Raw genomic sequence first — 15,504 nt, forward strand, 5'->3', positions numbered from 1 at the left:
GTCTTTGGTCTGGTTTCTATTCTTCAAAAGGCTTACGCACTGTTTCATTAGGTTTGCTAAGTGCACAACCGTATTATGACTTTTGCTTTTCTTTATTTACTTGTAATATTAGTGGCCACAGTGGATGACTTAGTCAAGTCTTTTTTTAATTCAAACTAGTGTGCAGGTTGTCTTCATTCTTTGCTGAATTTAAAGCTCCTCAGCACATCAAAACATGCTGTATTTCATGCTGGTAATCTGTGGGCTGATTTTACTCCAAACAGCTGACAGTATTACTGTCCCTGCCAAGTGTTTGACACATTGTAGGGTGTTACATTTGTTTTGAACTCATATTTTAAATCATCCTGTTCAAAATTTAAACTTCAACAGCAGAGATCCAGCTAATACCTGTATATATATACTTTTTCCAATGTTTAATCAATTGATTCTTGTCACTGCTGTTTAACTGTATAGTAGCCTTCATGCTACTATGAAGTGCTTTTTTCTTTGCACTTGCAGCTTTAAGGACTTTCAGTGAGGACATCATTGTCAGCAAGATGAGTGCTGTAACCATGGTTACTGGGCAGTTGACAGTGCCTTGTGACTCACTTAGTAATTTATATTCACACGTACATCTGTGTGTTTCTCCAAGTATGGCAATGCCCAACATGGTTGTTTTTCTGCAATATAGAGTGAGAGCTATGCAGCCACATCCGCAGTTTTCCTCTGTCAGAAGTATTTTAGTGATTACACATCATTTAAAGAAATATCCATTACTGTAAGATGACTGATAGATTTAGACATCAGAAGTACATTTTGTTGTACATGCAGTACGTACTTTTCACTTTGATTTTAATCTGTATGTCCCATCCTAGTTTTATTTCTTTTAACAATCACACACAGTGGTATTTTCACACTAGCACTAGAAAAATGCCCTTTTATAATCAATTCCTTTTGTTTTACAACCAGTCACAATAATCGTAACCTCGTATTAACTCTACAGAGACAGATGAATGTCTTTTCACTGGAGCAAACAGCTTGCCTGTTGTCAAACTGAATTGAATAAGCATACCACTGTGATTTTGTTGTACAGTTATTCACTGTTGCTGGTTTGAAGTTGAGATGTGGAGATGAAGATCTGCCGATGTCATCATAGATATAAAGTAGGCCTATATTTTCAGCACTCTTAACTGTAGTTTAGTTTGAAGAACACGATTTCAGCAGTGTACACCTTGTTAACTTGCTGTGCATGGTTCCCTTTAATAAACTGCTGTTTGACTTAAAAAATGTCTCAGATACATAACTTTACAGACAAGGTTACAAATTCATTGCATATACATGTTTACAACTGCATACTGTGATTTTGTTTGAGGGTTTTGGATAGGATTTTATCACCATGAATGCAATAAATAGGCACTGCACTTCCAATGAAAACATAAAACCAGAAAGCAAAAAGGATAACTGAATAAGGAGAAAGGAGCAGAAACTAAAAGCAATAAGTATGATTGATATATATGTATATGAAACCATGGGAATTGAATAACATAAAATAGTTACATAATTCTAATAACAAAAAAGGTATATACTAAAATGTTGATATATATATATATATATATATATATATATATATATATATATATATATATATATATATATATATATATATATATATATATATAATGTATGTTGTTTAGCCTATGTAATACTATGTGATAGGGAATAATAGCTATAACTACAATATGACTGGATAGCTGAGGAGTAATACAGTCAGTCTCGCACATGAACTCTCGTCTCGCGAGATCACGCTGCGCCCAAAAAATTATGGACGTCGGTGGGAACGGTAGTGGGCTTCCTCTAAACAATAAACAGAGAGCTATGCTACCAAACAAAAGCAGGGGCGAATTCACCCGCAACCCAAGAAAAGATTCAGAGGTACGTGTACAGAAGCTTGCCATACCTTTTGTCCCGAGTTATGATAAACAGAAGGCCTTTCCTGCTGCTGCTGCTGCTGCTACTATAACACTAAATTGTAGCTAGCTCTGTCAGGCTAGTGTCGCTTAATTATTACTTCTAACGTGACTCAGCGATGTCATCTACTTCTTGACATTACTGAAGTAGAGTACCTCTAATCGTGCAGTGTTATATTTACAGTCCAGCGTTCATCTACATTTTCCTGAGTAGCGCAGTAGGATAGCAGGGGTTAGCTAGCCGATGCTAGCTGGTGAAGGGCCAGACTGAACTGTCTGTCAGGAATCCAGGGGCGACCTGTTGAAAACAAAATCTACCAGGTTTTGTTTGTTAATTAAGTTAGGCTTCGTCTTTATAATGAACTCGCCTGGTGTGTTGATGTAACTGCATGATATATCTGTTTACAATGGAACAAAGAGTCAGCCCTTCTTTTGCATGACAGTGTAAGATCTCAGATGAAGTAATCTTCGATTAAATCACTTCCGGAATTCATGTGTTTTAATGAGTGCACGGGGAGTTTTGTCCTCTTGTAATCTTTTGAATAATCAGGAATCAAAATAAACACACCGATATCATAGTCTAACGGTTGAACGGTAAATTAGATTGAGGGGAAGTTATCGATATGCAATTAAATAACATGATGCATGATGAGCAATGTGTTGAGAATTGATTTCCTAAGTCTAAGCAGAAGCACCATAATGTAAAAGTACCTATTCTTATGTATATTACAGTTATGTATTTAACTGATTACTGACAGATTTTCAATGATACAGCTGGTCTGTCTTGTATAAGATGTTAACTATTATGTTTTGCATGCAAAATCAGATTCTGTATAGTGACTTGACTCAGAAACAGATTTAGTACCAAAAGTAATTTTTTTCTATTGTAGCTTTTTCTTCTCCTCAAAAGAAATGCATACAGAGCTTAAAACTGTGATCCAAAAGCTGAGGTACATATCAAACCATGGGCCAACTGTGTCATTGCACTTCTAGTGTAGATGTGTAAGTTTGATGTCTTGTTTTGTACAACTGTCAAAGAAACTTGCTGGTATCAAACAGTAAAAGAAGCTGATCTGCTCGGACTTTGATGCATTCAGTTCCAATGGAACAGACTATTTGGAATCAGTTCTCTGGGATATTTGGGTGAACTGATCCTTTTGGGCTTGTAGCTGGAGAGTTTGATGAACATTTATTGAATCATAAATTAATTTAATGTCTCTTGTTTTATGCTCAGGGGCTGTGTGAGTCTCCAGACCTCGAGTTTGAATATGCTGATACAGACAAATGGGCTGCAGAGCTGTCAGGTGTGTGTGATCATCACAGAGATTACCTAACGTCTTTTTTCCCAAAAAATTCTGTTTGCAACACATGTTCACATTACTTATATGTTCTTTATGTATGTTTCAGAGCTGTACAGTTATACTGAAGGACCAGAGTTTGCTCTCAACAGGAAGTGCTTTGAAGTGGAGTTCAGAGCACATGGTATGTAAACAATCGCTAATAATTTATGACATCTAAGATGCAGAAAGCATCTATCCTAAGTTTATCATCCCCACCTCCTCTGTGTCTTAAGTTGCTGATAAGAAGTGGACCGAGCTCGATGCAGCTCAGCACAGAGCTCACGCCATGCGCCTGTTGGACAGTCTGGAGGTGATCGCTCGGGAGAAGAGGCTGAAGGTTGCCAGAGCTATTCTCTACATGGCTCAGGGTCAGTCCTCATCACATAGAAGGTTTTAGCATGAATTGGATTAGAAGAGAATGAACAAAGATGAGAGAATGAATGATCTTTGATCAAGGAGGCAATTTTAATTTTCTCTTCATGTTTCTAAGTGGTAAATCTTGTTTTCTCTCCAGGAACCTTTGCAGAGTGCAGCTCTGAGGCCGAGGTGCAGCACTGGATGAGATACAACATCTTTCTGCTGCTGGATGTTGGGACCTTCTCTGCTCTGGTGGAACTGCTCAACATGGAGATTGAGTATGTTCTCCATCCATTAAGCACAACAAGTTAAGGCATTTGCTGTAGTACATTTTTTTGTCTGCAGAAGCATAGCAAACATTTCCATTATCCCTTTCAGTAACAGTGCTGCCTGTAGTAGTGCTGTCAGAAAACCAGCCATCTCCCTCGCTGACAGCACAGATCTCAGGGTGCTGCTTAACATCATGTACCTGATGGTGGAGACGATACAAAAGGATGACCCAGCCGACAAGCCTGAATGGAAAATCATCCGGGAAACCTTCAGAGCAGAACTGGGTAAGTTTCATTAGAGTCAAATGCTGTACCATGTCATGGTACAAGCAAAAACTTGCTGAGTAAACTATTTCCATTCCCTTTCTTTATTACAGGATCTCCTCTGTTCAACAACGAGCCCATCTCTGTCATGCTCTTCAGTATGGTTACCAAGTTCTGCAGTGGTCACGCCCCTCACTTCCCAATGAAGAAGGTGTTGTTGCTGTTGTGGAAGAGTATACTGGTGAGAGACAGAAATATCTGACATCAGTGACTGATAGCTCTTAATCCCCACCCAAATCTCAAATCCTAGAAATATAAAAATCCCCTCCTGTGTTTCAGTTCACACTCGGAGGGTTTGAGCAGCTCCAAAGCATAAAGGTCCATAAGCGTGAGGAGCTGGGTCTCCCCCCTCTGCCAGAGGACAGCATCCGAGTGATCCGCAGTATGAGGGCCGCCTCTCCACCTGCATCTGCATCCGACCTCATAGAGCAGCAGCAGAAACGGGCGCGCCGCGAACACAAGGTAGAAATTATAGCTGCTATCTGCTCAAAACAACAACATATTGCAGTTTAAAGTTAGCTATAGGTGAAACATCTATCATCAATATGACATTATTAACTCAGTTAGGACTATGGTAGTTATACAACGACTTTAATACAACTAGAGTCAAACTAAACTATGACGTTTCGATTTTAGCTACAGTATTAAAGGGTATTTTCTCATGTATATGCCTTACTTACTGGAACCATGACTGTCACAGTTTCAAATGTATCTGTAGAAACGTCCAAGCACGTGTTGTTTTACTAGATTTACATGAAGTTTACCTAAAAGATGTACAAACATGACATGATGATGGCTTTCTCAGTGGATATGTGGTTATACTCCATAGTATTGAAACAGTAATATTCTACAAGCCATTTCCAATCATTATTTCATCAGATTACTGGAGTCCCCAGACTAATTAAATAGATAAAACAATGATTACATTTTGACATTATTTTAGTAAGTATAATATTCTGCACATCATACATATCTTACCTGATGTTGGTGGTTCTGTTTTTTTAGTGGAGAGACAGGTTTTATTGCTGTATTCAGGCCTGCATATATCACGGTATTATATTTTCCAACTGTCACCCCTTTACAGCTCTGCTACAGTTGCCATGTCTCAATATCTTTACTCTTTCCTTGTTTCTTACGCAGGCATTAATCAAACAGGACAACCTTGACGCCTTCAACGAAAAGGATCCTTACAAGGCCGATGACTCACGTGAGGACGAGGATGACAACGATGACAATGACAACTCTATCGAGGCAGAGACTTTCCCTCTAGAGAGAGATGAGGTGATGCCTCCGCCTATTCCTCACCCTCCGTCAGAGAGGGTGTCCTTCCCCAAAGGGCTTCCGTGGGCTCCAAAAGTCAGGTACTGCTCAGTCTGACGGGATGATAATACTGCATATGTGTTGACATTTTAATGGTATTATTATGTTATTTCCCTCTAATGACACTTAAGTTGATTTATTGATTTCCTGTGTGTAAATTTAAAGGGAAATCCATAATTATCAAACTTAGATCAGTTTTGATTTGATGTTATTGTTTTTGCTCCAACAGAGAAAAGGACATTGAAAATTTCCTGGAATCAAGTAGAAGTAAATTTATAGGTTACACACTCGGAAGGTAAGTTTCCTCCTTTGTTGGCCTCAAACGCAAAGACTTGTATTTCATACTCTGACTGTATTGTCTGTGCTGGCATAATGCATTAATGCATGTTAATCCTTGTCCATGTCATGCAGTGATACAGATACAGTTGTTGGCTTACCCAGACCAATTCATGAGAGTATAAAGACGTTAAAGCAGGTACCACATTGGCATTCACTATATTTCAGTAAATCTACTTTTAACAAGTGCGTATTGTGAACTCACACATCAAGTTTTCATCTGTTTCAGCACAAGTACATCTCCATCGCAGAGATACAGATAATAAAGGAGGAAGAGTTTCAGAAAACACCTCTGTCTGGGGTAAGACAAAAAAAAACACTCTTCTATGTCTTCACTCTGTCCTCTGGTTAAGGATAGCAGATGGTTGAAGACCCCGTGTCTGCTGGATCATACTGTCTTGTGGTGTTCTGTCAAAGTTTTTCTGTGCATGTTTGTTTTTTTCCCTCCTTTTCATCAGGGTGAAGAGGAGTTGGATATGTCCTCCACTGAGCTGCTCTATCAGGGAATTCTGCCAAGTTTGCCTCAATACATGGTCAGTACTACAGACAAAGTAATTATTATTCACATTTTCATGCTTTTAATGGCTTTTTCTTGATTAGATCTGAGCATGAAAGTCACTGTAGAAAACTTGAAGATTTACCCCATAGTTTCATACTGTGGCACACACTCTAATCACCCTGCACAGAGAAGGGTTAAGGTGCATTTCACTGTTTCAGTTTCTTGTATTTAGAGAAATGAAGTCAAAAAAGCCAGAGAGTCACGCAGGCGGTTCAAGTTCAGATAACCACGTAATTGTACATTTTGATGTTGAATTTAGAAGTCAAATGTCCATACAAGCCGCACCAATGACAGACAATTTGGGCATCAGATTTATAGCCACTGCACAATGCATATGACTTCATCTGTTTTCTTATAGCACAGGCCATCACTGTTCATCCGACTGCTAATGTTGCACTTCAGGAGCAGGCTGCTTTGTAACTGACTTAATGCTGTGTCTGTCTCACTGTTAGATCGCTCTGCTGAAGATCCTGCTTGCAGCTGCTCCGACTTCTAAAGCCAAGACGGACTCCATCAACATCCTGGCAGACGTGCTGCCGGAGGAGATGCCGTAAGTGATAAAGTGCCTCTAAAAGCTTTGCCAGTTCTTCCTCCAGTGCAACATCGTGTTCCTACCGAGGAAAATGTCCTAACTAGTAACAATTCTGCTTTTATATTTGTATTTGCTGTGGGCAAGAATAACTGACACCTGCTTTGGGTTGTGGTTAGAATTGGACATGTAACCAGGGAGGGATTCAAAATTGTATAGCCAAAGGTTTGATTAGCAGACTTGAAAAGATCTTAAACTTATCTTGATAGAATACAAACAGAAACGAAATATTCTCTGACCTGCATAAACCACATCAAGGTAAAATGCTTTGTAGGTTTCTCTCTGAGGATCATCAGTAAACTCGAATAGGTGTTTGATTTGTTATGTCTGACTCTACAGGACCACAGTGCTGCAAAGCATGAAACTTGGCGTCGATGTGAATCGACACAAAGAGATCATCGTGAAAGCCATCTCTGCCATCCTGCTGCTGCTTCTGAAACACTTCAAACTCAACCACATCTATCAGGTGAGGACGTCACACACAAGTTATCTCCAAGTGCAGAATTTCGTGCAGCTGTATTATTCATTTCCCTAATTATTTGAGAGGTTTAAAGCAACTCTTGATCTCATTCGTATTGTTTTATGTGGATGGAAGGAAATAGCAAAATGTGTTTTGTATTTGTGTGCTTATTTCGCAGTTTGAGTACATGGCTCAGCACTTGGTGTTTGCCAACTGCATCCCCCTCATTCTGAAGTTCTTCAACCAGAACATCATGTCTTACATCACCGCTAAAAACAGGTATGGTCACGGCCTCTTTGAATAACAAAAATCCTGACCCCATTTATGGGAAATGTCAATTTCCATTATATCTTCTCTTTTCCTAACAGCATTTCAGTCCTTGACTTCCCTTATTGTGTGGTGCATGAACTTCCGGAGTTAACTGCAGAGAGTTTGGTACGTTTTCTGATGATTTTTTTGTTGTGTTTAAGTGTTACTTTGGCCGCTGATGTCAAGTGCATGATTAAAGTAAATTTAAACATGGCTGTTTTTGTCTTTAACAGGAAGCAGGAGACAACAATCAGTTCTGCTGGAGGAATCTGTTCTCCTGCATTAACCTGCTGAGGATCCTCAACAAACTGACCAAATGGAAACACTCCAGAACAATGGTGAGACCCTGTAACACGCAAATTACCATGACATTTATTAAAGACATATTTTTTTGAGCCCTCAACATGATCTTTTTACCTCCCAGATGCTGGTGGTGTTTAAATCTGCTCCCATCCTGAAGAGGGCGCTGAAGGTCAAGCAGGCCATGATGCAGCTGTACGTCCTCAAGCTGCTCAAGGTGCAGACCAAATACCTGGGACGCCAGTGGAGGAAGAGCAACATGAAGACCATGTCTGCCATCTACCAGAAGGTCCGACATCGGCTCAACGACGATTGGGCGTACGGAAACGGTGAGAGGAAACATACACACAGTACATCCACTCAGATAAACTCAATGCCGACTGAAGCTTCAGCTGGGCAAAGAAGTAGAATAAAACTATATAGTGTATAGAGTTTGTGTATTATTGATTTGCGGTGCATGCCCATGACTTTGCAGTAACGTGTCTGTACAAATACGAGCTGACACAGTCAATAAATGAATCGTTTCCTGACAGAAAATGAATTGGCAACTATTCTGGTATTTTTTTCTATCCTCTAAAGCAGTAAACTGAATTTTTTAGGCGTTGTACTGTTGGTCAGACAGAAGTTAGCTTGGATTAAGGAAATTTTGATGGCATTTTATAACATTTTATAAACCAAACCCCATCAAATAAATCTGTATTTAACACTCAGATTAAAATCAAAGTCAGAATGAAGTTGTGTTCCCACCCTAAACTTGAGCTTGTTTTTATTTTCTTGGAGCAGACCTGGATGCTCGTCCCTGGGACTTCCAGGCTGAGGAGTGTGCTCTGCGGGCCAACATCGAACGCTTCAACAGCCGCCGCTACGAGAAGAGCCACACTAACCCGGACTTCCTTCCTGTGGACAACTGCCTGCAGAGCGTTCTGGGACAGCGGGTGGACCTGCCTGAGGACTTCCAAATGAACTACGACCTCTGGCTCGAGCGGGAGGTCTTCTCCAAACCTATTTCCTGGGAAGAACTGCTACAGTGAGAGTCAACAGCTGTCGATATCCTCATACGTGAAATAAAACTGTTTCAATCAGGAGCTCAGAGAAACCACCAACGGTGCTCGCACTGATCACTCACAGATCGCAGCATTATGTTGTTACACGTTGTGTACAGACTGAAGCTGACGGATGGATTTCAACCTCAAAAGTCACCCAGGTTTAGACTCACGCCAACCAAAAGCTTCTCGTGTTGAACTGTTGAGACTTTTCCTACACTAATGCCACGCACAATTTTTTTTTTTTTTTTTAGCTGAAAAAGATTTGAGTGCTAAATCTCGCTCCGTTTGTGGACCTTCACACACACCCTCTTACCTGCTACTGAAGGTCTGTAAGTTTGACCTTGAAGCACTACGTGACATAATGTTCAGTCTTAGTTTTAAAGAAATTTGTTTGGATTAAATTAATGATTATACTTTTTTTTTGCATTAATGGTTAAGACTCTTGGTTTAATAAATATAGTATTTCTTGGTACATCTCACGAGTTTTCCTTCATCAGAGAGGTGACAGGAATAGTTTCTGTATGTAACAAATAAAATCATGTATCACTTTTAATTGTTATAACCTGGAAGGGATAAACTTATGTTTACGTGACTTACCCTTTGTTGGTCTGCTACATTTGCATCTGATTTGAGTTTTATTTGCTTTACTCTGATGTTATCACCCGACTGCTGCCTACACACCTTTGCTCTGGGACCATAGAGGTTAATTATTCGGACCTCACCTGACAGCCAGGCTGAACAACGATACAGCCTTTTATTTTATTTTTTAATCTAAAGAAACTCTTCAGTTTCTTGATTTGCTTTTTGTGTGGAAAAAACAAACTTGGTTGCACACGTTCACAAGATTCGATTGTGTGAAAGAAACATAAGTTTCTGGTTTGAGAGCTGTGGTTTGAACTGAACGTGGTAACTCCATTTCTTTTGCCAGTTAAAAAAACATTTTTCCTCTTTTTTCTACTCTTCTCTGTTCTTGTTTTATTTTAAAGCTTAAGGAGATAAGAATACATGTAAATTGTGAAACTTATTTATCATGGCTTTGTCTTTGTTTTACATGGACTCAAATACTGTAATAAAATTTTACTGTCCTTCATGTTGCATTTATTTTTAGTTTTCAGTCACATCTCAGGCTACAGGACAAGCAGGAACAACACTTCTTGTTTTTGACTGGATGGAAACAAAGTCAGCTGTAATGCTGCAGTGTAGTTTCATTTTTCTTGGTGTAGTTCGCTCTGTTTTAGTCTCAGCCTCGGTCCTGATTAGCAAAGCAAATGCGCTTGAGTCATTTCTTATATTTGAGTTCTAACGCACAACCACAACATTGTTACCCTTTAGTTCTCCCTCCCTTCTGAATACAATTCAAATCATGTAGTCACACCCATCTCCAGTCTGACATCAGGAAACCACACACACACTCACAGCACAAGACTGTTGCTTCACTTGAGCTGGAAACGAAACCAAACCGTACACAGCCCGCCTCTCTCCACAGAGACATGGCAGAGGCTCGAATACCTGTGAGGATGAACCGCCTGTGCTGTTCGATCTGCAGCCAGGTTCTCGGGAATCCTGTCACGGTTCCCTGTGGGCACAACTTCTGCATGAGGTGTATTCAGGACCGCTGGGATCGCGAGGAGAGGAGCCGCTCTCCCTGCAGCTGTCCTGAATGTGGCGACAGGTTTCCCAGAAGACCTCTGCTGATCGAGAACACAACTCTGGCTGACTTGGTGAGGGACACACCGGCCCTGAAGAGAGCTCGGACCGGGTCGAAAACAGGAAGTCCTTTATGTGGGAGGCACAGCATCTCACTGGATGTTTACTGCTGCACAGATGAGAAGGTCATATGCCAAGAGTGCGCCTCATCTGAGCACACAGGGCACACTTTTGGGTTTGTGAGCAGGGAAAGAAGAAGGAATCAGGTAAAACACAAACAGAAGCACAGTTTCTGACTTACCTTTGTTTGTTTTCATAGCGACTGAGGAGACTCTCCAGCTGTAAACCTGTTGAATACGGTAGCATACGATAGTGAATAAACAACTTTTGTTTAGTTGCACCTGCAACAAGTTTTTGTGCCATGAATAATGAAACCCATCTGTGTGGTTTACAAGAGCCAAGTCACTGCTGTTCACCCTGTCCTTCAACTCCACCCCTGACAAAATATCTGTCAGCTGCATTCATGCATCCACAATGAGCTCTACTTCTTCTTCTTCTTCTTCTTCTTCTTCTTCTTCTACTTCTTCTTCTTCTTCTTCTTCTTCTACTTCTTCTTCTTCTAACTCACTGTACCTTTGCAGCCAAAACAGGCAAATAGATCAAATGTTTCATATAGTGGAAGTAGAAAAGGCAAAAGAAAAAGGATGTAACTACTTCCTAAAATACAAGTTCAGATAAATCCAACCAAACTATGACTGGATCACACACTCCAACAGACACAAGGATATTTTATTGACCCTATTTTTTAAAAAGCTCTAAACAAATGATGTGTGTTTCTAAAGGAAGAGCTGAAGAACATACAGATGAAATCCCAGCAGATTCTCCAGAAACATGAGAAGAAACAGAAGAACTTGAAGAAGGCTCTTGAACGGATTCAGGTGAGGAGAACATGTGTCTTCATGTGTTATGTGCTTGTGGAAATGGAGAAACAATAGTGTGTATAAAACAGGAGGAGGCGAGGAACACAGAGGACCACTGCGAGGCCGTCCTGGCCGGCGTCATCGACGCCATCCAGAGACATTTCCTGTCACTGAAGAAGGTGATCGGAGCTCAGGGGGAGGCGACGGCAGCCCGTGTTCAGACCTCTCTACAGACCCTGGAGGTGAGGATGAATGAAATGAGGGAGAGGAGCGCTGAGCTGGAGCGTCTGGCACAGACTGACGACGACGTCCATTTCTTGGAGGTACTGTGATCACCTCCCTCGAAAGTTAACCTGTATCTGTCTGCTGGATGATGCTTCTATTCCTCTGTCTCCCCTCTCCCTCACAGAGATGGCCCTCTGTGCGGCGCCTCCATGAAGAGGACCATCCTCATCCTCTCGGTGGGGCCTCAGAGGATCCTCTTCGCCCCTTTGAGCTCACAAAGAGAGCCGTCGATAAGCTCGGGAGGCAGCTGGAGGTATTTTGTGACACAGAATTTGCAACGATCTCTCGAACCGGTACGTGTGCTTGTGGATATGTGGAAATCTCGTCGATGTTCTCATAAAAGAACGCAAATATGGCACGATATGGCCTTTATTCACCATTTGTTCAATACAGCCGACAGTGGAGAGTCAGGAGGAGAGACAGGAAGAGAGACAGAGGAGGACGGCATGCAGCAAAGATGTGAAGCCAGCACCTCACAGTCCCACGGTGTGTACTTAAACCTAACACGTAATTATTAATACATGAGCTGAATTTCTCTTTTTATGTTGCTGCATTTTCGTAATTTGGTGAACTGACCCTTTAAGGTACAAACATTAATGTCATTAATCAAATGCGACAGGTTTGTTCAGCAGTGGCTCTTACTGATGCTGTAAAATTGTCTCTCAGGAGTGAACATCACTGTGACTGAACAGACTGTGGAGCCTAAAACCAGAGCAGACTTCCTGCAGTGTGAGTTTTTGTTGTCTTAGGTCAACAAATTAAGGTTTATTGTCGCAGCTTTAACCTCTCATGCAGACCGTCTATTATAGAGCAACAAACTACATTTACTCAATTTTTCCATTCGGGGGAAATTTTCAGATCCTTGAGCTTTACTTGAGTATTTGTAGTTAAGTTTTGAACCTCTAACCCTAACCCTAACCCTGCTTACATCTTAGAGGGAAATAAAGTTCTTTGTGTCCGTCTTCATTCATCTGAAACTTGTAGTTAGTTTTTCAGTTCGAAATCTTACCTAAAAAAAAACAAAAAACAAACCACATGTTGAGCTTAGAGACCGATGTATAAACCAGTGGTTCCCAAACCTTTTGGCTTGTAAGACGACAAAAAGGAATCATCTCCTGTCAAAGTTCAAATGTCTCCTAGTTGTTCGCAGTACCACCAAAGGCACACGACACAATATTCAATGTTATACATTAAATCTTTAATTCTTTCGTGTCCCGTTGATTGTCTCATGACCTTTCAGGTTTCATAGAAGGGTGAATATTAAGTTAAAACCGCATGAAACACTCTTCTGCAGAAACAGCACATTTGCTTACATTTTACTAATTAGCATATATATTTACATAATATAATTTTTACCTAATTTCCCCTTAGGGGATCTATCTATCTATCTATCTGTCTATCTAGGATGTTTATTTGCAATGGACTGTTCATGTTGTTCTACTGAAGTGACGGATCTGCGTGTGTGTCACATCTTTGTCTTCATCATCAGATGCATGTGGCCTCAGCCTGGACCCCACCACCGCTCACCAGGACCTGGCCATTCGTGCCGGAGACAAAGAGGTGAGGAACGATAAAAGCTCAACTATGTTTCACCCTGAGAGGTTTCTGCACAGGCGGCAGGTGCTGTGCAGGGAGGGCCTGCAGGCCGAGCGCTGCTACTACGAGGTGGAGGTGAAGGGAGACAAGGCTGAGATCGCCCTCGCCTACAGAGGAATGGACAGGAAATCCCGCTCCAGCCTGTCTGCTTTTGGGGGCAATGCATATTCCTGGAGTCTCGATCGCTCCAGAAACTACTCAGTGAGCCACAGAGGTGAGAGCGTCCAGCTCACAACACCCCCCAGTCAGCACAGGATAGGCATCTATCTGGAATTCAAAAAGGGAGCACTGTCTTTCTACGAGGTGTCAGGCAGCATGAAGTTTCTTTACAAGGTGGAAGCTAAATTCACGGAGGCGCTGTACCCCGGCTTCTGGCTCGGAGAGAAATGCTGCATCAGGATCTGTGATCTGAGACACGACCGACTGTGAACCACAGAGGAAGTCTGAGTTTGAGTTTTGAACGATTCAACTTTTTCATGAGCAAATGGACTTATATTTAGCTTCTTGTCCACTGAAGTTATTTGTATCTTACATGTGGGGTTGCCCAAAATAAAGCAGTGGGTGCCTCGGACCCCTCTGGAGTCCATCTAAACAGGTTGTTCTATATATGTTTTATACTTGACTGCCAGCTCCCTACATGTCACTGAGCTTTTACCGTTTACTTAAATTATATCTCAGGCCCCTTTGTGTTACGGCTCTTTGTCTATTATAATGTGTTCAATTTTTTATTTCATTCTGTCTGTGTTTTAAATGTGCTCTGTTTTATTCTAATGTACTTTATAACTGTATGAATTCAGTTTATCACTGTAATATATGACCTCAGGGACCTCTGCAGGGACATGGACCACCGAAGAACAAGCTTACAGATGAATTCAACACAACGCAGCATTTTGTTACATGTTGTACAACTTTCAAAATGTTTTCACTTTTATGGTAGTTTCATGTTATTGTCGTTCTTACACACACACTCTCACATGGCGGCAATTTTTATTCTGAAAATACAGCAGCTTGCAAAATTATTATTACCTTTAGTCTAATACCTTTGAATAAAATCCAGTGCGACCAGTTGCCTTCAGAAGTCACCTAATGGAAATTAAAGTTAGAGTAAATGGAGTCCACCTGTGTGTAATCTAATCTCAGTGTCAATACAGCTGCTCTGTGAAAGCCTCAGAGGTTTGTTAGAGAACATTAGTGAATGTGAATAAATGCGACCATCAGTATGTTCACACGCTCAAAAACGACAACGCTAACATGTCTGCCATGTATAACGTTTACCATGTTCACCATCTGAGTTCAACTAATTAGTTTACTAGTTTAGTGCTAATTAACAGTAAACACAAGCTGCATCTGAGGCAACTGCAACTGGAATCTTGTTACTGTTTTAGGTGTTTGGCAGTGTTGTGAAAATCACCCAAAAGACCTAGCTGAGAGGACGTAAAGATAGGGTTAGGGTTAAAAACTTTGGTAAAAGTAAACCTCAATTCTATGAATAGTGAGTAAAAGTCTTAAAATATCTGATATTAAATGTAATTGAGTACCAAAAGTAAAAATAAATTATAACCGTCACTGGTATTTGGTCATAAAATATAAGACACATTTAAATTTTGACCTGATGATGGCACTAGAGGAGAAGTACAGGGATTACCAAAGAGATTAAAAGTATCCACGGGGTCTGAATGTTTGTACCACATTTGGTGGCAATCCGTCCAAGAGCTGTGACGATATTTGACTAAAAAAACAACAAATATCAACATCCTGTGGGCACTGGAGGAAAAGTCAGGGGATCACCACAGTCATTAGGAGTAATCCTCTGGGCACCATCCATATCTGTACCAAATTTAATCACAATGTCTGTCCGTCCAGACAGTCGGCTGCCAGAACGGCTAATCAAAATGTCTTTC

The 15,504-nt window shown here is 40.8% G+C and overlaps 2 protein-coding genes across 2 annotated transcripts; both read left to right on the forward strand.

Moving 5' to 3' along the window:
- Window positions 1–1,769: 1,769 nt before the first annotated feature.
- On the forward strand, window positions 1,770–10,245 carry strip1 (striatin interacting protein 1). Its single transcript, XM_037102278.1, has 20 exons — window positions 1,770–1,911; window positions 3,181–3,250; window positions 3,354–3,428; window positions 3,520–3,654; window positions 3,801–3,921; window positions 4,022–4,197; window positions 4,290–4,417; window positions 4,516–4,698; window positions 5,377–5,597; window positions 5,786–5,851; window positions 5,968–6,031; window positions 6,122–6,193; window positions 6,351–6,425; window positions 6,904–7,001; window positions 7,380–7,506; window positions 7,679–7,779; window positions 7,869–7,935; window positions 8,043–8,147; window positions 8,234–8,438; window positions 8,893–10,245. The coding sequence occupies exons 1-20, from the start codon at window positions 1,801–1,803 to the stop codon at window positions 9,138–9,140; spliced, it is 2,448 nt and encodes an 815-aa protein (XP_036958173.1). The 5' UTR covers window positions 1,770–1,800; the 3' UTR covers window positions 9,141–10,245.
- Window positions 10,246–10,619: 374 nt separating this feature from the next.
- On the forward strand, window positions 10,620–14,741 carry LOC119021306 (tripartite motif-containing protein 16-like protein). Its single transcript, XM_037101519.1, has 7 exons — window positions 10,620–11,068; window positions 11,645–11,740; window positions 11,812–12,045; window positions 12,132–12,300; window positions 12,401–12,493; window positions 12,674–12,736; window positions 13,497–14,741. The coding sequence occupies exons 1-7, from the start codon at window positions 10,646–10,648 to the stop codon at window positions 14,030–14,032; spliced, it is 1,614 nt and encodes a 537-aa protein (XP_036957414.1). The 5' UTR covers window positions 10,620–10,645; the 3' UTR covers window positions 14,033–14,741.
- The last annotated feature ends 763 nt before the right edge of the window (window positions 14,742–15,504 follow it).

This window comes from Acanthopagrus latus, chromosome 6 (genome assembly GCF_904848185.1).
Source record: "Acanthopagrus latus isolate v.2019 chromosome 6, fAcaLat1.1, whole genome shotgun sequence".
NCBI classification, from domain to species: Eukaryota; Metazoa; Chordata; class Actinopteri; order Spariformes; family Sparidae; genus Acanthopagrus; species Acanthopagrus latus.